The 24,761-nt window shown below is 47.4% G+C and overlaps 2 protein-coding genes across 2 annotated transcripts; one reads left to right on the forward strand and one right to left on the reverse strand.

Annotated features, from left to right (window-relative positions):
- Nucleotides 1-394: 394 nt before the first annotated feature.
- On the reverse strand, nt 395-2,362 carry LOC310961603 (rho-related GTP-binding protein RhoU-like; the record flags this gene model as incomplete). Its single annotated transcript, XM_083933734.1, has 4 exons — nt 395-883; nt 1,607-1,636; nt 1,813-1,871; nt 2,095-2,362. The coding sequence occupies 4 exons, from the start codon at nt 2,360-2,362 to the stop codon at nt 395-397; spliced, it is 846 nt and encodes a 281-aa protein (XP_083789860.1).
- A 15,583-nt stretch (nt 2,363-17,945) lies between these two features.
- dla (deltaA) lies at nt 17,946-23,085 on the forward strand (the record flags this gene model as incomplete). Its single annotated transcript, XM_083936482.1, has 11 exons — nt 17,946-18,014; nt 18,169-18,471; nt 18,770-18,830; nt 18,941-19,198; nt 20,180-20,240; nt 20,454-20,584; nt 21,294-21,463; nt 21,616-21,832; nt 21,924-22,704; nt 22,866-22,974; nt 23,080-23,085. 11 exons carry the CDS (start codon nt 17,946-17,948, stop codon nt 23,083-23,085), a joined length of 2,166 nt encoding a protein of 721 aa, XP_083792608.1.
- Nucleotides 23,086-24,761: the final 1,676 nt, after the last annotated feature.

The following is a 24,761-nucleotide window of genomic DNA, read 5'->3' on the forward strand; positions in this document are numbered from 1 at the left end:
AACTTTTTAGTATGACTTGAAAAATCTCTGGATACGACACTTCCCAAAATGCAATTGAAGAGGATCTGTCGTTAGAAGCTCTCTGCCTGGTAAACGCCCACTGCTGTCAATTTCTACCCTCAAGGTAACCGAGGTTTAGTCTTACACAAATGAGAAGCTGTCAGTGTTTTAAAAGGGTTCTTCAGAGGACCAGAAGACGTTCTACAGTAGCTCGAGTGTCCCCCAGCCACACTTTTCCTGTCAGTCGGTCACAAACCTGCATTTCTGAGCTCTTTCTGGAACTTGTTGTGTTGTTTGGTAAAATCTTAACCCATCTGGCACCTTCTGCAAACCAAATCTTACAAAGAAGACGCAAACATGATCTGACCCAGGTTTGTAATTGTGCGGCAGCTGTTCACTTGATATTACAGCTCTGCTCTCCCATCAGACAGTTGATCTTCCTCCACCAGGTCTCCGAGAGGCTCTTGATCTTATCCGGCGTCTTCTTCCTCAGAGTCAGCCTCTGCTGCTGGACGCTACAGGTGTCCGTTTGCTGGATGCTGGCTAAGATGGCTGAATCGAAAGTGTCCTTCAGGTTCTTCTGGGTCAGCGCAGAGCACTCGGCAAAGCCCACCACGCCGAGCTCCTGGGCAAGCTGCTGGCCCTCCTCTGTGCCCACCGGCCGCTCCTGGTTCTGTGCCAGGTGAATCAGCACCTGGACGTCCTCCCTCAGGTCCACCTGGGTGCCGACGAGGACCAGGGGTGCGGCGGGACAGTGCTGACGGATCTCAGGAACCCACTTGTTGATCAGGTTGCGGAAAGAGCAGGGGCGCACCACGCTGTAGCAGAGGAGGAAGACGTCTGCGTTTTTGTAGCACAGAGGTCTGAGGCGCTCCAGCTCGTCCTTCAGGAGGTAAAACCAGAAACAGAGAGGCTGGGTTAGAAAAAGCCTTCACAGGGCAAGACAGGCATTATTCAAATATATCTTACTGTCGAATAAACCTCTAAAAAAAACCAAACAGACAACGTGTCAGTGTCTCTCAATACACACTGACATGTTTAGTTTCGTTTTAGGTCTCATTGACTTTCCTAAAACAGCTGGTCACTGTAGTTTTTATTATATATTTAGTATTTACTCATAAGTATACTATTTGAATTCTACTTAAGACTTAATTAGCCACTTTTTTATTAGTTTATAAAAGTATTCTTTTAAGAGGTTAGAGTGGTAAACGTCCTGCAGCTATACTACAAGTGAACCGAAGCTGTAATTTAGATTTAATGTGACTTCATCATGCAAAAGACTTTGTAAAAACATCTTATTTTCAGATGGTTAAAAGAGAGGCTCCTGATGGGAGTTAAGAGTTGGATGATGGATGAGAAACACTGACCAAAAGAGGGCGATGGAACACAGGGGGACAGAGGGGGCAAAACTTCTTCCTGCAGGGGGCGATGTAAGATGTGGAGTTACAGGACTACAGGGGAGGGGGGTTAAGCTAAAGGGGTCTTAAAGGATTTCAGTCCAGGACTTAAATCCGGCTGCAGGGGGCAACCAACACAAACACACCAAGGACCGCAAAGGTTCAGGAGTAACACCCTGACAGAAACTTATTGATTCCCGATGACTTACATTGATTGATCCATCCACCAGCCCCCACTTCTGTCGTCCCAAAGCAGAACGAGGGAGAAAAGCAAAAAGAAGTGCAGCTGAGTTAGATTTCCACTAAGAGGACATGTAGTTCACGCACCTCAGCAGCCACATGCGCAGGTTTAAATTGTTCATTCTTGTATTTGTTATAATATTCAAACTGTGAAATAAGAGAAGGCTCAGCTCACCTGTCCGGCCGTGTCACACAGCTGCAGCCTCACTGGTTTCCCGTCAACCACAACCATCACTGAGAAGACAAAGAAAGCACTTACAGTATGTGCTGAAGGATGTTCTTGTAACGTATGCTTCAGCAGTCTCTGTGAGAGCTCAATGAATAAAGGCGTACACCATCTAGAGGCTTTTTTTTTACTCATATAGGTAAAGAACAACAGACAATAGCCTTAAACGTTAACGTTCAGGTGTGCGTAAAACTCCTCCCAAAAATCAGCTCCATTGATGTCACACCTTACCGGTAAAGTTGTCAAACGCTGTTGGAACATATTCTGTCGGGTATCCGTTGGTGGTGTAGCTGACGATGAGGCTGGTCTTGCCCACAGCCCCGTCTCCAACCAGGATGCAGTTCACCTTGCGCTCAGGTGCGGAGCCGGACCGCCGGCGCTTCGCGCTCAGAGGGAACTCCCGGTTCTTTAAGCGCCGAATTTGAGAAGGACTGTCTACCCCGCACATCGGCTCCGACACACGGCGTGGCTTCTGCTTCCCGATATCCTGAGGAAGCATGGCTCTGCTTTTTAGATGGAGAAAGGATTTGTTTGTTTTCGTCTGGCAGTTCAGGGTCGTGGGTGGCTCCCCGCGCGCTCCATCTCCCTGACAGCGCACGCGTCTTTCTACTGCTGTTTAGGTCTGTGGACGGCAAACATTTACGGTGTTCAGCCGTGTTTCGTGTGAACCGGGGCAGAGATTTGCAGCGCGCAGTGGCACAGCCGTCGGGTTTCTCCGCTCAGCAGGAGCTCCTGATTGGCATGCTCCCTACATCTGCTGTGGTCGTGATTCCATAAGAGGCTTAGCGCGCACAGCACCATATGAGGCTCCAGAGATTTCCAAGTGAAATGAACTAAGCTTACTGGAAACCTTTATCCCATAGAGTGAAATATACAGCATGTCTCCCTCTTAAGCCAATTAGATGAAGGACACAAAACGCTCACATTGATAGTGGCATTATGTGGAACATCTTTCTACATCAGGGGCCAAACAATAAACAATGTGTTTATGTTTGTTTTTTTAAGTTTTACAAAAACCCGCGAGGATGGGATTACACACTGCAGCAGTCTAACCTCAGTTATTTAAATATATATTATATTATTTAACTTTAAAACAATATGAAGTTAAAGCTCCATGAGACAAAACATGCTGAGTCCATCTGAATAATTCTGAAATTAATGAGTGAATAAATTACAATATGACACAAATAGTTTCTTTTGCTTTTATCGCTCTGACTTCTTCTGTCCTGCAACACCTATTCACTCAAACAGGAGACCACCAGGGTGCTTTATAGGAAAGTATGAAGAGAGAGGGGATGTGGCGGACTGACGCCCCCTAGTGGTGGTACCACGTCAGCTGAGAGAGAGAGAGAGAGAGAGAGAGAGAGAGAGAGAGAGTCCTTATCAAGCGCAACATTAATGAGGGTCATTCACAAATTCTACATTTACTAGAGGTGAGTTCTTACATTATCCCAAATGTTTCCAACTAGTCAAACCAGAGACATGTGTAATTTTATTCATGTAACGCTCCGTTACAATTGGTCACATATCAGAGGCGTCAAATCACTGAAGATGATATTACACAGGCCTGAGGTGCTTTTATTATCTCAGTTCATTTGAGCAAAAAGCATCAGGAAACACAGCTTCTGCAGAAGGACCCCAACATGGTGAGACAGCAGCGGTCCATGAGGTCAGGGGCCCTGACTCATAAAATGCTGCTGAAAAACAAATAAAGAATGATCACAAAGAGATGCTAAATGACCACGAGTACACAAAAATTAACCAAAGATGACCACAAGTACACACAAAATTACCAAGAAGGACCACAAATATACACAAAATGACAAAAAAATGACCGAAAAGAGACAAAGAATGACCATAGGGATGCAAAACGACCACACTGAGACAATAAAATTATGACGAAGACACACAAAATTATTTAAAATAGATGCAAAACCAGCACAAAAAGATGCTAAATGACTAAAAGTAGATGCAAAACCAGCACAAAAAGATGCAAAATGACTTAAAATAGATGCAAAACCATCACAAAAAGATGCAAAATGTCTAAAAATAGATGCAAAACCACCACAAAAAGATGCAAAATGACTAAAAATAGATGCAAAACCACCACGGAAAGATGCAAAATGACTAAAAATAGATGCAAAACCACCACAAAAAGCTACAAAATGACTAAAAATAGATGCAAAACCACCACAAAAAGATGCAAAATGACTAAAAATAGATGCAAAACCAGCACAAAAAGATGCAAAATGACTAAAAATAGATGCAAAACCAGCACAAAAAGATGCAAAATGACTACAAGTAGATGCGAAACCACCACAAAAAGATGCAAAATGACTAAAAATAGATGCAAAACCACCACAAAAAGATGCAAAATGACTAAAAATAGATGCAAAACCACCACAAAAAGATACAAAATGACTAAAAATAGACGCAAAACCATCACAAAAAGATGCAAAATGACTAAAAATAGATGCAAAACCACCACAAAAAGATACAAAATGACTAAAAATAGATGCAAAACCAGCACAAAAAGATGCAAAATGACTAAAAATAGATGCAAAACAATCACAGAGACTTACTGTACTAAAAGATCTAAAACTTGATGTAAAATGATGAGGTGGTCATTTCATATACTGAAGACTATTTAATCATTCAATTAAAAAAATGCTTAATCGTGAAATATTTCTTTATTGAGATATGAAACAACCTGTATCACACACACCTATATGACATAATGCTCTCCTAACCCGAACCTTGACCTGAAACATATTCTCACCATAAATCTCACGTCCCCAAAATAACGTCCTCACTTTTTTCAACATCTGAACCTGAAGGTCGTCCTCATGAAGACGAAGACGCATACGAGAGCAGACAGTCTCCCAGCTCCTCGACGGAGACGAGAAATCATCTTTAACCAAGCACCGACATCGCTGCTTAACGGGATTAACGCAGAGTCAACAACAACAGAGATCTATGGGAGCCTGCTCCAGAAGCTGGCACCCATAAACCTTGTCAACACACACATATACACACACACACACACACACACACACACACACAAGGCTGCTATTCTCCTCATGTACAAACAGTCTCCCTCCGCCTCCAGCATCTGATAAACTAGACACCTAATCAGAATCTTTGGGGACCCCAGGCCTCCTATTGGAGTTTGCAGACCAGGCAAATACATTAACTCAATTTAGAGTTTGGGATTAAGGACCCACCCCTCCCCCCTTATAACACACAGGCACACACACACACACACACACACACACACACACACACACAGAAAATGGATACAAACACACTCCATCAACCCTCCTCCTCTGTCTTTTCTCCTTCTCTCATCTCTCTTTTTGATGGGATCAGCTGAGCGCTACATTCCCCTCTTCTTCCTTTTGCACCCTCTCTCCCTCTCTCTCTCTCTCTCTCTCTACCCCTCTCTCTCCCTCTCTCTCTCTCTCCCTCGAGGGACCAGGGTGCTCGGACTCTATAGTTATGGGCCGGGGCCATCTGTCACCGTGCGCATTCACGCAGCCACCAGAAGGCCGCAACATGTGCAGATTTAAATGGAGAACCCAACTTTCCCAGGACACACAGGCCTGACCCCGGCAGCCGCGGCAACCCCCCCCCCTCCTCCTCCTCTCCTCCTCCGTCCCCCATCACCCCGTGCACCATCACCATCCAGCATCCCTAAAACCCAGACCCCACCCACCTGCCACACCCTCCTCCAACACCACCAAGAAATACTGTCTGCATGTGAATCAGTGAATTAGAGCCCCCCCCACCCCCTCAAACACACCCCACTAAGTGTGTGTGTGTGTGTGTGTGTGTGTGTGTGTGTGTGTGTGTGTGTGTGTGTGTGCGTGTGTGCGTGTGCCTGTGCGTGTGTGTATGGTAATGGCTGCGCAGCGTGCACAAGCACCTTCTTTACACACAATGATGGATTTCCACCTGACGTAGCAGCTGATGGTGAAAGGGGGAGGGGAGGTGATGGAGGAGACGGGGATGAAGACAACCCCTGTTGGATGTGTGAGAAAGAGAGAGAGAGATCAGCTGATTGGTAAAGTTGATTGTGAAGGAGAGAGGGGAAAGGAAGAAGGGGAGTGTGCGTGTGTGCGTGTGTGCGTGTGTCTGTGTGTGTGTCGAGCAGCAATACGAGTGTGTGTTGTGGTTTTTGTGGTGGCGAGGCGGGGTGGGGGGGTGAGGGGCGAGGGGTGGGAGGGTAACAGGATTGGTCTTGTCTGTGGGACCCACGGGGAGGACAATGGGACCGGCGGGGGTGGGGCGAGTGTCACACGCTTTTGCTTTGTGGCTCGGTCAACAGGCGTGTGCCACGGGTGTCGTCTCGCCTCCCCTCGCCTGCTGTCCGACTCCGAGGGAAGGACCGGCAGCCATGAGAACCGAGGCCCCGGGCCCTTTAATGAGGGGCGTCCTGTTTCTTATCAAAGATGGACAAGCCATCATTACAATCATCATTAGAAGCTGCACAAAGGAGCACGCCTCCCTTAGCTATGGATGGGAAAATCCTCCTACAGAGCCGCAGCAGTGGCAGTGGGGGATGATATGTGTATACGGTATATATATATATATATATATATATATATATATACTACTGTTTTAGGCAGGCGTGAAAAACATGCTGTCAAGAATGGAAGTGTTAATAGTTTATTTTCATCAGTTATCAACATGCAGTGACTGAACAGAAGAGAAACCTCAAACAATATTTGGCGTGACCACCCTTTACCTTCAAAACAGCATCTAGGTTCACTTGCACATAGGTTTTGAAGTGAGCTCGTAGGTCGTTCCAAACATCTTGGAGAACTAACCCCAGATCTGTGGATGCAGGCTTCCTTAAATCCTTCTGTCTCTTCATGTGATCCCAGACAGACTGGGTGATGTTGAGATCAGGGCTCTGTGGGGCCACACCATCACTTCCAGGACTTATTGTTCTTCTTTACGCTGAAGATAGTTCTTAATGACATCGGCTGAATGTTTGGGTTGTTGTCCTGCTGCAGAATACATTTGGGGCCAATCACACGCCTCCCTGATGGTATTGCATGATGAAGTATCTGCCTGTATTTCTCAGCACTGAGGACACCATTAATCCTGATCAAACCTCCAACTCCATTTGCGGGAAATGCAGCCCCGAACTTGCAAGGAACCTCCACCATGCTTCACTGTTGCCTGCAGACCCTCATTATTGTCCTGCTCTCCAGCCCTTCGGTGAACAAACCTGTAGCCTTCTGCTACAGCCAAACATTTCAGATTTGGACTCATCAGTCCAGAGATCCATTTGTCTGTAACCCAGTTGCTATGTTTGCGTGCATAGCTGAGTCTCTAGGCCTTGTTTCCACATCGGACGTTTGGCTTTTTGGCCACAACTCTTCCATGAAGACCACTTCTGTCCAGACTCCTCAGGGCAGTAGATGGCTAAACCTGGGTTCCACTGGTTTCTGACAGTTCTGAGATGATTACACTAGTGGACATCTTCACATTTTGAAGGGAAATAAGCTTAATGTGTCTTTCATCTGCTGCACTAAGTTTCCTTGGCCGATCACTGCAACTACAATCCTTAACGTTGCCCGTTTCTTTGTTCTTCTTCAAAAAAGTTTGAGCAGCACATCCTGAAACCACAGTCTGCTTTGAAATCTGTGTTTGGAGAGAGTTTGCTGACTCAGTATAACTACCTTGTGTCTTGTTGCTGTTCTCAGTCATGCCATGGTGTATGACCTATGACATGAAACCTCACCTCAGTAGCCTAAAACGTTTGAACAGTAGTGTATATATATATATATATATATATATATATATATATGTCTATTTCAACAGTTACACTTGGTAAGGCAGCACGGCTCATCAGGTTTCAAATAAACACGACAACAAGGAGAAAAAAATCAAGCCCCTTTCACACATGCACCGCACACCTGAAGTCATCTACACATTACCTGGTGGGGCTGCATCTGTGCCACATCTGAGTTTACACAGCCAAAGACAGGGTAACCTCCCAGTGAGCCCGGGTGTGAACGGAGCTGCTCGTTCCTTCTCTGGTGTATCACACAGAGGAGAAAGGAGCATGCTGAAAACAAACTTCTGATGCCGAAGAAAAAGGTTTACGATTTAGGAAAAGATGGACAGATGTGCGTCCTCCACAGAGCTGGGTCTGTCTGACGTTCCTGTCTGTTATAGTGAAGGTTTTCAACGCCACCGTACTCTACGGGGGAATTGTTGGGTCTCTGTAAATCATAAATAAGTCATAGAGTGTGGTCTTTACCTACTCTGTAAAGGGTCCTGAGATAACTTCTGTTATGATTTGGCACTACAAATAAAACTGAATTGAATTGAATTGAAGTTCATCTTCTGTTGCCCTCTCTGAGATCGCTTCCTTTCCTTATTAGGGCGAGTATTTCATTTCAACCACCTCAACTCCTATGTTCACATCTGTCCTTTTTTTTCATGACGCTTCCTTGTTTTATGCTTCAATGTGTGTTAAATAAATTCATGGTGAAAATAAAAGAGTGAGTGTAATTTAAACAAAGGGGACGGCATTTAACAAGCGATGTGTTCCGATTTACATTTCATGCAACAGAGACACACCGTCCTCGTCTTATACACAACTCTCTCTGTCCGTTGCTGATGCAGCCGGTGTTGTAGTGGTACAAAAGTGCAAAAATGCTTAACAGGCGCTGCTCTCAACCCAACGGAACACCTAATGGAGAGTTTGGACGGACAATGATCTGTTAGCTGTCATTAAAACACCAAGTGAGGTTCGTCTGGAGGCCCAACAGCTTCTGAGATTAGACGCTTCTCTTCTCCTGCTCTAAAAAAAATAGTAATGCACCTGAGTTGATGGACCTGCATGTTAAAGATGCAGAGCATTAACCCGACTTGATAAAAACATTTGCATAATGAACTTTCCTACTTTTATGCTTCGAGCCTAAAGGTTGAAGTCTGGATTCCATTTTTATAGGATGCAAAAACATTCTTGAGCTTCCAGCAGAAGAAAGTGACAGAAAAACTCTCAAGTTCTTCTTCGACCTGGAAGAATTCCGATGAAACTCACAGCTGGGACATTTGAGGTAGACAAGTGGACCTTCAAGTCTCCAAATCAAGCCCACTCCGTTGTTTTGACTCTCGGCTACAAACTGCAGTAAGTTTCTCTCCATCACACAGAAATCATGATTTCTCTCTTTCTATCGTTCAGCGCTCGGTTTTATTTGCTCTGAGGGGGGCCGGGAGTCCACGGGTCCAGGTTACTGTGTCGTGCACCGTAACCCTGCTCCGAGTTTGTCATCATTAATGTTCATCCTAAAAACATGTTGCTCCGCTGTGGCCTTTCTCAAGAGTCTCCTCCAAGTCCTTTTTAATGCTCTTCGCTGGCCTGTGGCCCTGGCCGCAGGGAGCATTGTCACGGTGCTGAAGGTGGAGGGGATACTGGGAGGAGGTGTGTGTGTGTGTGTGTGTGTGTGTTAGTGTGTGAGTGTGTGGGGAGGAGGAGGGGGGGGCATGATGCTGCAGCAGTGGCAGCTGGCGGCCCAGCTTGCAGGGGCCATCTCTTCACAATGGAGAGCCTTCCCCCTGGGGCCAGTGATTTAGGACAGGGCTCTCTGGACAGGCCCCTGGAGAGGAGGAGAGAGGACACTGGCTTTGGAGGAACGCGCCCACCCTCCCTCCCTTCCTCCCACCTCCACCTCCCCTCCTTCTCATGTCTTGTCCTCTAAAGCTCCCCTGCTGGTTCCCTTGCCCCCCAACCCCAAGCTCCCCACACACACACACACACACACACACACACACACACACACACACACAAACACACACACTCCTGACACTCTCCCCTCATCCCACCGTAGCTAAGCTCTCTCCTGGGACGAGCAGCCAGGCTTCAGGACGGGGAGCATTCCTGAGGTGTAGCATGCTAACGCTAGCTGGACACAATAGAGGGGAGGACAACAGGTGCGTGTGGATCCTCTGTCGTGCAGCGGCAGCTGAGAGATAGGGACGGCTGGGGCTATTATGGCGCCATTATCCACCGCTGCTCTACCGGTGGGCTGTTGCACCTCTTTTCTCAGACAAAAAACAAGGCTTTTTATGTGTAACCTGGTCTTATACCCACCCTGCTCCGACAAGCCTCTCTTTCATCCTCCAACCCCAGCTAGCACCTGCCACCCCCGGGCCCTCCAAAACACACCAACAGCCACTTATCCCGAGACTGGATTCAATTCAGTCAGACCCCAACTGCAAGAAAACCTGAGCCCACTTGTTTAAAAACACCCACCACTTATACCCACCATACTGGACCCATAGAAATGATCCAGGCAGCCACCTCTGTACACCACCCTGCAGCCCCCCGTCCTCCCTCCCTCCCTCCCTCCGTCCCCCACTCCCTCCCTCCCTCCCTCCTCTGTCCCTCTGAATTATGTTATGTCTCAAATGAGCAGTCATACAGCAGATTGTGTGGTGCAGCCACTTGATATAACTGGTGACAATGCCTCTAACAGAGCGAGTGTCCTGGGGGGATAGGCAGTATTTGGTTACTGCATCCCTGATCTCTCCCCATTGTGGTCGGCTCTGGGTCCCATGGAAGGTTGAAAGGGGGTTTGGGGAGGGGGACATGTGTGCATATGTAGGCCCACAACGCAGGTGCCTACATCTGTTCATTTCTGGGCAGATGCTCATGCTTGTAGAGATAGAGAGGGAGAGTTAGAGAGAGGGAGGGGAGGGGAGGGGAGGGGAGGTGGACTTCCTCCATTTACTCTCTCATCATTCATACTGGTGATTACGCCAAGAGGGAACAAACCTAGAGTAGCAAGTAAAAGGGTGACAAATAGGCAATTGCACTTCTTCTGGGTCCTAAAAAAAAAGAAGATGCAAATCTCCAGGGTCTTTTTGGTTGTTTTTTTCAACACCATAAACACTTCATGGAATAATCCTTAAAGAAATGGTTTTCCCAGTTTGGTGTGAAACTTAACTGTCCGGCACAGACCCGGCAAAAGTCACTCATTGAGCAAACATGTCGAACATTTGCTTCGTCCAGCTCGTCAGTTATGAGTTACTCCTCATCGTGTATGTTTTGTTTCACTGTCAATTGAATATATTCCATTTTTTAAACAAAGTCCCCTTGGGCCCTCGGACATTGTGGTTGGAATTAAGCGGTTTTTTAAGCTGACATGTTTTAGCTTACATCATAAATAGATTAATTGAAAAATAATTATAATTGAAATACCTCAATCGGGTGCCGAGTGCGAGCTCAACATCTGTTTTGGAATTCCCTGCGGACACGATCCAAAATCTGCTGGAAAACCTGAAAACAGAGGTCGTTAGAGGTGCAGATGAGTGTCCAGTGAGATGTTCAACGATACGAAACACAGAAAAATGTGGATCAGTGCTTCCCAACGTCCACGACGACGTCCTCAAATGTCTTGTTTTGTCCACAACTCAAAGATATTCAGCTTCCTGTCACAGAGGAGGAAAGAAATCGGAAAATATCCCATTTAGGAAGCTGAAAACAGAGGAATTGGACTTTTCTTGAAAATGACTGAAAACAATTATTAAATGTAATAGTTGACAACAAATTGACTCATCATCGCAGCTCCCTAGTGTTTATGATACAAGTGACTGTGCATCAAAAGTTCAGTAGAAGAGAAGGGGCCTGTGAATGTCCTCATGTGTCCAGGTCGTCGTTATCCACAAAGCAATTTCAGTCAAAAGCAACTGGACTTGGTTATTTGTCTAGGAAGACGTTTCACCTCTCATCCAAGAGGCTTCATCAGTTCATGTACACATCGGACCAGGCTGGGACTGGAACAGGACCTGGACCAGGACCAGGCTGGACCAGGACCTGGACCAGGACCTGGACCAGGACCAGGACCAGGCTTGTCAGATGATTAAATTGCTTTGAGGATAGAAGAGAAGGGTGTTTTATTCTCAACGTAAAGAGCTTAGTGCGCTCATCCTCAGGTCCACTTTTATTTTCACAAACAATCATGTAAGGATTGTTATCTTGTGTGGCGCCCATTTCCTGTAAATCACAGGTGAAAAATGAAAACAAAGAGTCTACAGTCACGCTATAGAGGCTGAAAGTCTCTGAAAGTCTCTGGAAGTCTCTGGAAGTCTCTGGAAGTCCGCTTGAGGCCCTTCAGGACTGGCTGAACTGTATATTTCGCAATGAACTGAAGTATCTAATGTTGACTGGGGGATGATGTCACTAGATGAAAAGTCAGAGGATCCAAATGATTATAGTCCCACGCTTACAGACCTATCTCCACACAGCACTGGAGAATGATCTAGCTGCACCAGTTATTCTTCTCAGGTAAAACACTCTGAACAGCAACGTGGTGTTTTGAAAGACTTACCTACTGGCCCCTGTACCAGCTCCTCTCATAGTAAAGTCCATTCAAGTGGATTACCAAAGTCAATCCCAAAGGAAGGAGCCCATTGGTGCTTTGTTTTATGTGTGAGGACTCTTCTCATGCTGCTGCAGAGGTTTGCTGTTATTTTTGAGCAGAATTAGTGGTTAAAAGAAGACGTTTTAATGCCTTCACCTTACTGCCCCAAGCTAATCACTGTTAGCCACGTTCGGCTGTTGGCAACTCTCCGGGACTTCTCCGTTACTAGTTGATAAACGAAAAAAAAACTGTCTGTATGGATTATTTGTCGTATGTAAGTGCCGAAAAACACCATGGAATGATTTTACGCTGGAATTACACTTGAAGGTACTTTAGTAGGATGTTATACATGTTATATTTTACCCAAACTTAAGTGACACTCATGGAGCTCACGATGACCTTATTGTTGACCACTTAGTTTTTTAAATTTCCAATATGTATCCATATAATGTCTCTACAGTATTCTAAGAGGAACCTGAAAAACCAATGCTGTGTTTTTATCCCATAATAACCTTATAACGCACTACATTCATGAAGTGCTGTGTTGATGTTTGTTTAACCCTTTAGATCATCATCATTTCAGCACTTTGGTCTCTCGGCAGCACTAACTTCACTGTCTGTTGTGGGTAAACGTGTCGCGCACAGTATCAGATGGTGAATTATCGATTTTATTCATAGGGACCCGCGTATGTTGTGGTGCGTCACCCCGGGGTGCGTGGCAGATGTGTTTTCATAAACATTGGCACGCGACTGGCCACGTACAGCTCTCTTTCTTTTTTTTTTTACCTCCCCCTTAGGTCCCCAGTGTCTCTGCACACACACACACACCCACACACACACGCGCGCGCACACACACACACACACACACACACAAGCACACGCAACACCCCCTCCCTTCTCACACACACTTATAATACAACCACACAAGCACACGCGCGCACACACACACACACACACACACACACACACACACACACACACACACACACACACACACACACACACACACACACACACACACACACACACACACACACACACACACACACACACGCACACACTTATAGGCGCGTCCCTGGGCCCCCCACGTAATTACGGCGGCACTCTTCCCATAAACTTAAGCTCAGCACGTCTCCAGTAACAGCAACGTATGCAAATGAGACAGCAGCCCGGACCGGGAGCCTCGATGAGCCGTGGGAAGCCGTGGGGAGCCTCGCGGAGCCCTAGAGAGCCCTGGGGAGCCGCGGATCTGGCCTGTGGCCCCCTCTTCCAGCAGCTGGCCACAGTAATCTGATCTGGACACAAAAGGAGCCTGTTGATCTCTGCGTTACAGCAGGTAAAACGGGCGAACCAGACAGACAGAGAGACGGTCCGGGTCTGGTCTTGGACCCCGGGACTCGGATAATTCCACTTTAAAGATGATACGTCACATAGTGGCAGATATCCTATAAAGATGCATTCAATTCAAATTGAATTAAAAGCACCCACACACTCACCACACAGTATCATGGCATCATTTCAATTGTCAGTGTGATTATTTCATTTATTTTCCATCACGTTAACGACAGTTTTTCTGTGCGTCATCATCACTCGGGGCTCGGGGAGGCGTGCGTAAAAGCATCTCCTGAGAAAGTGCTGATTCAAAACCTGCCATTTCCTTGAGTTTAGCACGAGTGGCCTCTATAAGACACCCCTCGCTCCCCTCCTCCTCCTTTCCCCCCTCCTCCTCCTCCCCCTCTCATCTCCATCCAACCCCGGCAGTGTTGGTCTGCGTTAGTCAGGGAATGGAACCACCAACCCTGTCTGGCACCACCACAGACTCAACTCACTGCGCTCCTCCACCCGCGGGGGAAGCTTTCACTTCGTGTGAAGATGCGTCAATATTTCCTAAACTGATGAGGTATCAGTGTAAAAAAAAATCAATCGATCATCCCACAGTAGTCCCCCCCCCCCCCCCTCCCTCCTCCCTCTCCCCAATCGCCGCTTCATATGATCGATATCGTGTGATGCGCGCCGTGTTTACGTTCCCACGAGTGACCATGTGGTGTCTCCTCTTCGGGGACCAAAAAAGGAAAAAAAAAAAAAAAAACCTCCTGGCTTCCCCCTCGCCATATGGCCCCGGAGGGCCCATACCGTTACAGGTCCTTTAACATGCTTCCAGTTGAGGGTAGACGGAGCCCGGTGGACAGAGGCGCATAGAGACGTGCGCTTCAGGCCGGAGGAGGGAGGGAGGGAGGGAAGCAGGGAAATAAACGTCGTTTTCTGGATGTGGAGGGAGGGGGGGGGGGGGGGGGGTAGTTAGTGGCAGATGGCTTGTAAGGGTCTGTCCGCGTCTGAAGGCGTGTCGTGGTCCTTCACTGAAGACCCCCTTCCTCCCTCCCTCCTGCATTCACAATCAATGGAAATTAAAGCGCACAGAATGGATGAATAGTCAGACCCCGAGTCACCCTTTTTTGTTTGGCACAGCTACTGGTGGGCAGGAGTTAAACTACAGCAGCCCCCTACAGTAGCACTTTAGTTAAACAGTCAGAGCTCAGCCAGCAGCATCTTGGTGTCAGGAGAAAATGCACTGTAGGGACAACTGGGTCCAAACTGGGCAGAGTTGATTTTTTGTTGTTGTTGTTGTTGTTGTTGTTGATCTGCAGGTTCAGCTCCTGGCTCAGTTTGATTCCAAATTCACCTCAGAGGTCTTTCAGTTCGGTCTCTGGTCTGGTTTCTTTGCAGTATTGTTGAGATTCCGATGCCTCTTTTAGTCACTTTTGTTCATCCGCGGTCAAGTGCACAGAAACAAAGTGCACTGATGACGCATTAAGAGCTGTTTATGAGTCGTAGACAGGATTGAGCTTCAGTTCACTTTGGGGAAGACCTTTATCATTTTAGTTTCCCCAGCTTAGTTTTTACAAACATGTAATATCACATCATATTATAAGTTCATCCAAACTGAATTAAAGGTCCAGTCGAGTTTGGTTCTGTATTGAAACCAAACAGAAGCTGTAAAACATTCCCAACTGTCCCTTTAAGGACCGGAGCAGTCCTTCCTTTCTCTTGGTGAGACTATAATTGATTTGTTTTGTCACTTAATTGTGATGGTCACGGTTCAGCCGGCGCTGGGTTCGAACAGCAGCCCGGTGTGAAAGGAGAGACGGACAGGTTTATTAATGGCCGACTCTGTTGGGCTGTTGTTGTTGTTGTTGTCATTGATTGGAGCTAATAAGTAACTACAGATGCATCGACCCCGCGTTACTGACGTCAGGGGTGAAGATGGGAAAGGGAAAGCGTGTCACTGCGTGTGTGCGTGCGTGTGTGTGTGGGTGTGTATGTGTGTGTGTGTGTGCGTGTGTGTGTGTGTGTGTGGGGGGGGGGGCAGGTAACGGGGAGACACCGGAGAGACGCCCGAGAAAACCCGCAGCCCGTGACGCGCATATCTGAACACAGTGACGCAATGCGTACGCGCGCGGTCGGGTAGCCCGTTATAGAAGAAGAAAAAAAAATCACACTTCTAATGAACGACCTAATTAAGAAACAACCCCCTCCTCGCGCTTATTATTCGTACGCGCGCGCGCACACGCACGTGCACACGTCACCTTCACGTAATTGGACTTTTTTCCCTCCCTCGTGCTTCACTGGATTTCAAATTTAAAGAAAAAAAAAAGACGAAGAAGAAAGAGAAAATATACAGGAAATTGTTGTTTGTTTGATGTGAAGTGAAAAGTGTGTGTGTGTGTGTGTGTGTGTGTGTGTGTGTGTGTGTGTGTGTGTGTGCGTGCGTGCGTGTGTGTGCGGAGGAGGGGAGAGTGTACGCGCGCTCAGCTAAGGGAAGCGCGCACACGCTGTTATTGAGGGGAGAGCAGGTGCTGGCTGAATTACCATACAGCTGGGGGGGGGGGGGTCGAGAGAGAGAGAGAGAGAGAGAGAGAGAGAGAGAGAGAGAGCAAACTTATTCCTTCACCACACACAATAACAAAAGTTCCCCCTCATGTTGGCCACGCGAGCGACTCCGGTGCGCGCGCGCTCCCCCCCTTTGCACACACACACACACACACACAAACACACGCACACACGTACATACATTCACATCCATGCACACGCGTTTTTTGTTGTGTTTCTTTTTCATCTCAGAGGAAGGGGAGAGCAAAATGGAAGAGCAGGAGTCCAGCCCCTCAAGTCGTTTACCTCACCACCTCACAGCTCTGCCAAGGAATGTCTTCTTTCGTCTTTTGAGTCGATTCAAAGCATTAAATTCTTCCCACAGAAATCAGAAATACCCAAAAAGTGTAGAGGGTGTGTATGCGGGAGAAGGAAAAAGCAGGAGGAAGAGAATAAGGAGGGGGAGGGGTGTAAACAATTAACTGAGTCAGGGTTTGACCGAGAGACATTCTTTTTTCCTCTCTTCTTCTTTTTTTGCTTGAGAACTTTTGAATCCACTTCAAGCAGGTTGGGTTTTTTTTCCGGGGGGTTTGTTTTTAAGGCTCTTTACCCCGAAACATCTTAAGACTCCAAGAACACAAAGACGTGTGTCCCAGTGAGGACAACAGCTGGAGGAACCCACCCGGCCACATGCCAGTCACATCCTGTCACACGGAAACGTGGCTGCTCCGAACTTTTTACATTTAGTTTGAAATGAAAAGTCTCCAAAAGGGTTCGGTGCTCCCAAATCCACTGAATTCGACTTAAAACTTAATTTACTTGAAAGGAAACTATCTGATCTCCAAAAGTCCACTTTATTATTGTCCTATTATTTCCCCCTAAGCCTCTCTCCAGATGTCCTACGTGCGCTCTTTACGCATTTACGCATTTACGAAAGGTCTTATACTGAAGAAAAGGTAGATGCTTTAGTGTGTCACGTTTCCTCAACAGGTTATCTGACATCATCCTTTTCACTCTCACACAGATTTGTTCTTGGTTCCGTTTCTATTTGGTGGAAAATACTTTCACACTCCCCCCATTTGGGGCTCAGATATTAAACGCTGCGTGTGCTGCACTGCTGCAGGGGGGAATAAGGAGAGGAGGCTGTTGGGGTACTTGCATTGGGATCCCATTGTGGAGAGCCGGGCCAGATTGGGAGGTGAAGTCGGGGAGGTGGAGGGGAGGGGAGGGAGGAGGGGGGGGGGTGCATTTGCATGTTATTACCATAGCATGTGTCAGGCCGTATATAACAGACTGCAGGCGGCCTTGGCTGGAGACAGACGCACAGTTCACAGTGAGGAAAGACATTAGGAGGAAGAAGAAGGAAGCATGTTGGACCAGTGACAAATCTGTCCTTGGGTTAGACCAAGACCTTCACACAAAAAAAGCTACTTCCTAAAAAAAATTGTCACTTTCTTAAGAAAACAACAACAACAAGGAACCATTTGTTCTCTCTTTACGCACTGGATTAACGCTTTATAACGGAACCGGAGGACTCATTCTTTTGCTTTTGTTTTTTCAATTCCACACTGAGCACAACTTCACACGTCTTTGCCCTTTGTGGTTTTTATTTTTTCATTTTGAAGCTTTGGGATTTATCCTTTTTTTGGTGTTCCTCGGGACATGAGTGAGAGCGGCGCGGCTGACAGCGGCAGCAGTTGATGAGAAAACCCCAGTGAGGCGAACGCAAACGTGCTCAATGCATCTTCCTCAGAGGGATTGAACAGGAGGAGGCACCCTGAGGACAAGCCGAGCCCCGAGACTCTTTACTTTATTTATTTATTATTTATTATGTATTTATTAAATATGGGGCGCGTCATCCTGCTGACTCTTGGCGTCATGTCCATGTTGCTGTGCCAGGTAAGATACTGAATCTCTATTTATTCCTAACAATGAACCATCACCACCCCCCCTCACTCTCTTCCCTCCCCTCCCACCACAGCACACACACACACTCATACACGAGCGGACCTGTGTGTATACTTGATGGTAATAAGCTGCTTTCCCTCCGCAGGGGTTTTGTTCGGGAGTTTTTGAGCTGAAGTTACAGGAGTTCCTAAACAAGAAGGGAGTGCAGGGCAACAAAAACTGCTGTAAGGGGGGCCTGGTCTCGTCTTTCCAGCAGCAGTGCGAATGTAAAACCTTCTTCAGGATCTGTCTTAAACACTACCAGCCCAACGCCTCCCCGGAGCCTCCGTGCACCTACGGCGGCGCGGTGACGCCCGTGCTCGGCTCCAACTCGTTCCAGGTCCCCGACGTCATCCCGGAGAATTCATTCAGCAACCCCATCAGGATTAACTTCGGCTTCACGTGGCCGGTAAGTGCAAGCCATTCACGTCCATTTCCACTACAGTAGAAGTGAAGGCAGCGGAATCGCGCCAATTTTAAGGGGGCAAATCCGTGCGTAAAAAACGCGCCGCGGCACTATTTTTTCTGAGCACAACATCAGGGCTGAGAGCGCATAAAAGTTTCCAGGTATTTAGTTTCAATGGATCGGGTTTGGCAGTTTGCATTCAGAGCAGTGTGTGTACGGCACAATCGCCTCGGGCCTTTGCTTGATGTTATCGCCGCATCTCCGCTGGCCACCTGTCTCACGAAGCCATTTGTGTTCCCAGGGGACCTTCTCGCTGATCATCGAGGCATTACACACCGACTCCAAAGACGACCTCTCCACAGGTAGGACATAAACACCCTTCCGTTTTTTCATTATCTGAAAAGCACATTTTTACGCACAAGTTTCCCCATCCATTAACCCTTCACCATCCGCTCCCACATGTGCGCTTTAGAGATTCCAGACCGCGTTATCAGCACCATGACCACCCAGAGGCATCTGACGGTGGGAGAGGAGTGGTCCCAGGACCTGCACACCGGCGGCAGAACGGAACTTAAGTACTCGTATCGCTTCGTGTGCGACGAGCACTACTACGGGGACGGCTGCTCGGTGTTCTGCCGGCCCAGGGACGACGCCTTCGGCCACTTCACCTGCGGAGAGCGCGGGGAGATCGTGTGCGACTCCGGGTGGAAGGGACAGTACTGCACTGAACGTGAGTAACCGAAAACTGTTATTACTGGAGCGTGTGTGTGTGTGTGTGTGAGGTGAAACTTCAAGGAATGATCATCTTAAAATGTGTTTGAAATCACACCAAAGTTGGATCTGTAGCGTTTCACTTCGGATGAAACACAGTGAAGCCGCTTTAGAGTGAATATACAGAGATAATAAGATAAAGCACAATTTGTTGGAAGTATAGAAAATGGATAAAAAGTTCATTTGTGTCTCGGGTCTGTAATCAGATCCTCCGAGTGCCGTTAGAAGGCAACTTGTGCGTAAACACCACGCGCACCCCCTCCTCCTCCTCCTCCCACACACCCACACACACACACACACGACCACTTGATTTATTCTAAGGAAAGTTTTTGGGAATAATCTCACGCGTGCCATAAATTTACATGCTACCATCCGATTCGTTACTCTCGGAGTGGGCCGGGCGCTGATTGGCCGAGGCGGGGGAGGTATTGTTTGAAGTGGGCAGCTGCCGGCAGAGAGGAGACAATGGAGCAGCTGTCGCGCACTGGCAACACACTCGCCAGCTGTCCACTCTTATCTGCCCCAATCCGAGACATTAAGGGGAGTGTGTGTGTGTGTGTGTGTGTGTGTGTGTGTGTGTGTGCGTGCGTGTGCGCACAGAATGAATAAAAGAGTTTTGACCCGCAGCGAAGAAGAAAAAAAGAGGGTGGTGGGGTGGGTTGAGGGGGTCTATGTGTGTGTGTGCGTGTGTGTGTGTGTGTGTGTGTGTGTGTGTGTGTGTGTATGTACACTCTCTGTGGTACACACACATTCACACACTCCTTCCTTTGTCTCAGGACTATGTTGAGCAGAACATTCTTCCACGGTCATAAGAATGGTTTAGGAGCCCCCCCTTTCTTTAAGTTTGATAACTTTGTGGAGATTTAGGTTGTAAAAGTTTCATATCAATAAAAAAAAAATCTAAAAAGTCTAAAAAGTTTCCCTCTCTCTTCCTGTGCAGCGATCTGCCTGCCGGGCTGCGACGAAGAGCACGGCTTCTGCGAGAAACCTGGAGAGTGCAAGTAAGTTGTGTCCCCGGAGCGGTTCACTGGGGCGTTCATTAATTAGTGGGACACACACACACACACACACACACACACACACACACACACACACACACACACACACACACACACACACACACACACACACACACACACACACACACACACACACACATGAGGTAATGTGAGTGGACTGACCGGTGTTTCCCTCCTCTAATTGGACAACAACAGGTGCAGAGTGGGATTCAAAGGCCGCTACTGCGACGAGTGCATTCGTTATCCGGGCTGCCTCCACGGGACCTGCCAGCAGCCGTGGCAGTGCAACTGTCAGGAGGGCTGGGGGGGACTCTTCTGCAACCAAGGTGAGAAGAGAAGAGGCGTGATGAGGGTTTGGGGAGGAGAAGACAGGGAAGCAAAGGAACCAGGGAGAGCACTGATAGGGTGGTGCAAAGACTGGGTTGAATCTGGGCTTAAAAGTGAACTTTTTGCAGGAAGTCAGGAAATCTGTGAATACATTTCAATGTGAAGAATACAACAAAACAGAGAAAATCTCACTTTCTCAAGCACATTCCTCTCCTCGATCCCTCCACGTCTTTTGAGGAAATTGCAGAATCACTGTTTCTGGGTTTGCTTTAACTGTACATCACCGAAGCCACGCTAATGGGGAAGAGGCCGATAGGGCGCAGGAAGTGGAGAAGGTCATCTTGAGGCTGAGTTGGGCGCGGGATCTCGAGGCTGCGTGTCCTCTCCTTTGGTCTTTCATTTGAAAACTGTTTAGTAAAGTCAAAAAAGTCTGTGAAGGGACAAGAGATGGGGAGAGGAACGGCATCAAGATAGAACCAGAGAAACAACAACAACAGGGCAGCAGTTGTCTGGAGATGAATAGCGAGAACAGGAGGTTCAGGAAACGAAAAAAAAACACTGGCAGGAGAGAAAGAGTCAAGTGTGCCAAGAGGACAAAAAAGGACAATCTGTCGCTGCTGCTGCTGCTGCTGCTGTTGCTGCTGCTGCTGTTTGTCCTGCCATGTGTTTTGCTGTGGCTAATCCACATGTGCCGATGTGTCTTTCCAGATCTCAACTACTGCACCCACCACAAGCCCTGCATGAATGGAGCCACTTGTAGCAACACTGGCCAGGGCAGCTACACCTGTTCCTGCAGGCCTGGCTTCACTGGGGCCAGCTGTGAGATCCAGGTCAACGAATGCGCTGGAAACCCCTGTCGCAACGGAGGAAGCTGCGCCGTAAGTGTTTGGTCTTCTTACATGAACTTGGAACGCGACTCAAACATGCCTTTCTTGTCTCTTCTCTTCCATCTCTTCTGTCTTTACCACTTCTTCACTGCAGTTGCAAGAGAGATCTTAATGTCAAGCCTGATCTATTTTCTCCCCCGCAGGATTTGGAAAACACATATACCTGCACTTGCCCGCACGGTTTCTATGGCAACAACTGCGAGCTGAGTGCCATGACGTGCGCCGACGGGCCCTGCTCCAACGGTGGCCGCTGTGCAGACAACCCTGAGGGAGGCTACTTCTGCCAGTGCCCCACAGGATACGCAGGGTTCAACTGTGAGAAGAAGATTGACCACTGCACCTCCGGCCCCTGCTCCAACGGTAGGAACTGTCTTTACTCCCGGAGAGGTGTAGCTATGTCATTCCAATGTTGGGACCAAACATTTATACCACTCCTCATCTCTGTTCTCAGGTGCACGTTGCGTGGATCTCGTCAATTCCTACCTGTGTCAGTGTCCAGACGGTTTCACCGGCATGAACTGTGACCACACCGGGGAAGAGTGTTCCATGTACCCTTGTCAAAACGGCGGGACGTGCCAGGAAGGTCCTGACGGTTACACCTGCACCTGCCCACCGGGCTACACCGGCCGCAACTGCAGCTCGCCCATCAGCCGCTGTGAACACAACCCTTGCCACAATGGCGCCACCTGCCACGAGCGAAACAGCCGCTACGTCTGCGCGTGTGTTCCCGGCTACGGTGGCAGAAACTGCCAGTTCTTGCTTCCAGAGCACGCTGCGATCCGCGGGTCAGAGGTGCCCTGGATGGCGGTCGGGTCCGGTGTGGCCCTGGTGCTGCTGCTGCTGGCAGGATGCGCTGTACTCGTTGGATTTTTCCGATCAAAAGTCCAGCGCGGCGGTCAAACAGAAACCGCCGGCGAGGGAGAGACAATAAATAACCTGACTAACAACTGTCACCGCAGTGACAGGGACCTGGCGGTCAGCGTGATGCCGACGCCGGGCGTCAAAAATATCAACAAGAAGATGGACTTCTGCAGCAGCGATCCCGATGAAGGATCTCCACCGGGGAGGAGCAGCTACAAGAGCCGCCATCCGCCCGCAGACTACAACCTCGTACAAGAGGTCAACTACGAGCAGGCGGCTAAAGAGGCCATGCTGGAGGCGGCCTGCGAAGACAAGTGCCAATCCTCGGACTCTTTTGAGTTTGAGGAGAAACGCAGCAAACGTTTAAAATGGTAAATATGAGTCGCCGTAGAAGCCTAATGCACTTCCCGTAAACATATGCACATGTACGCAAACCTACATGCGTCTTACATTTAGTCTCTCAGGCTAAATGTAAGAGCGAGGCCGCCCCAACGATAAAAAACTAACACGGTTTTGTCTTTCTTTCCTAAAGCGATGCATCAGAAAAGAAAGCCCCAGAACTGTCTGCATGTGCGGACACCAAGTACAAATCTGTGTTTGTGATGTCAGAGGAAAAGGATGAATGTATAATTGCAACTGAGGTGAGTTTCGTACGTTTTACCTCTTAAGCGTCAGCGAGACTTGTGCCTGCAGCCCCCTTCGGCCAACAAACACTAACGCTGTTTTGTTTCTTTGTGTCTCCTCAGGTGTAACAAGCCACCAATGGGCTGCCCGTTGCTTATTTGCTCTATGGGAGAGTTTTTATACTCCTTCAGATGCTGCTCTAACCCTAGGGGGAGGTGTCCCGCCTTGAGACTGCTGCTGATACTGAGACGTTTAACTGATATTCAGAGTGAGCTGGTTCTCTACTGGAAAATAAGCGCAGGCAGCGGCGGCCTGTGGGATAAGAACTGGCAGGGGTAAAAATAAATAAATAAAAAAGTTTACGGTTGAAAGTAAACTGCCACTTAGCTTTCTGTTCTGCCTTTTTATCAGGGGAGAGGGGGTAAAAAAAAAAGAAATAAATAATGAAATATAAACGGACACCGTCTCGTGGCGATGACGTGCGACGCTACGATTTTTGTTTTTGCAACATTTGCACCCAGGCCTTTTCTCTAACCCACACGCCGTTGCTGAGCGCAGGAACTGCATCAAACGGTGGATGTTTGGCCATACTGGCCTGTTCTTCACGGGGCTGTTCACGTGGGCTGTGCACCCATCACCACACCTGTGAAGACTCTATGTATACTTGATCACTGTGTTAAGCTGAAGTGCGTTTTCTTCCCCGAAGCCCCTCCAAAACCATTTATGACATAGTATTGTTCTTTTTTTTTTTTTTTGTTTCATTTGTCCTCCGGGACGCGAAAACTTTGTCTTAATGAATTAATTCAAAAAAAAAAAATGTTACTTTTTGTTTTATACAGATTGTCCTTTTTTTGTAAAATAACGAAAGGAGAAAAAACGAGAAAAAGGTTACGATTTAAAAAGCTATGATTTAATTTAAGTTAATTTAATGATTCCGTGTTATTTTGTATTGTATATTTGTGATATGTTTGTTATGATTATTTAAATTTTTTCCTTTTTTTTTTGATAACGATGATATTTTGCAAAGGCACTTCAGGTCAATGGGACTTTTTTTTTTATTAAGAAAAATGTTATTTAAGAGGGATTGTACTGTACAAATTGTCATGTCACCGTCTCCTTTGCCGTTTTTGAATGAAGGAATTAGCCAAGACTATTTTTCCAAATAAATATTGCTCAACGTGAAACTTTAATTGCGTCCCAACTTTTGTTTTTTCCCCTCCGCAAACACTTCTTCAGGGGTCTGTGAGCAAAGTTAATCAGTAACATCTGTTGTCTTCCCCTGGCGACCCCATAGTGGGCTTTTCTATGCCCCACACTGTTGGCTACTGCCAGAAGTTGAAAGTGTCTCCCTGGAGACGGGAGAGGGGGCCTATTCATAAAAAACAATGTCCCTACGCTAGATTTACCACTCCTGTTTCTCCTTCCTAAAAGAACAAGTCAGGTAATTCATGGCTCTAAAATTCAGATCAGTGTAGGGTAACGCCTACCGGACATGCAGCTTTTCCACGCTTCCTGTTTCCAGCAAAATAACTTTGTAATATCTGAAGCTTTTCCTTAGTTTTCATCTACCACTCCTATTTCTCCTTCCTAAAAGAACAAGTCAGGTAATTCATGGCTCTAAAATTCAGATCAGTGTAGGGTAACGCCTACCGGACATCCAGCTTTTCCACGCTTCCTGTTTCCAGCTAAATAACTTTGTAAAATCTGAAGCTTTTCCTTAGTTTTCATCTACCACTCCTGTTTCTCCTTCCTAAAAGAACAAGTCAGGTAATTCATGGCTCTAAAATTCAGATCAGTGTAGGGT

This window comes from Echiichthys vipera, assembly GCF_963691815.1.
Source record: "Echiichthys vipera genome assembly, chromosome: 2".
In the NCBI taxonomy this organism is placed as follows: domain Eukaryota; kingdom Metazoa; phylum Chordata; class Actinopteri; order Perciformes; family Trachinidae; genus Echiichthys; species Echiichthys vipera.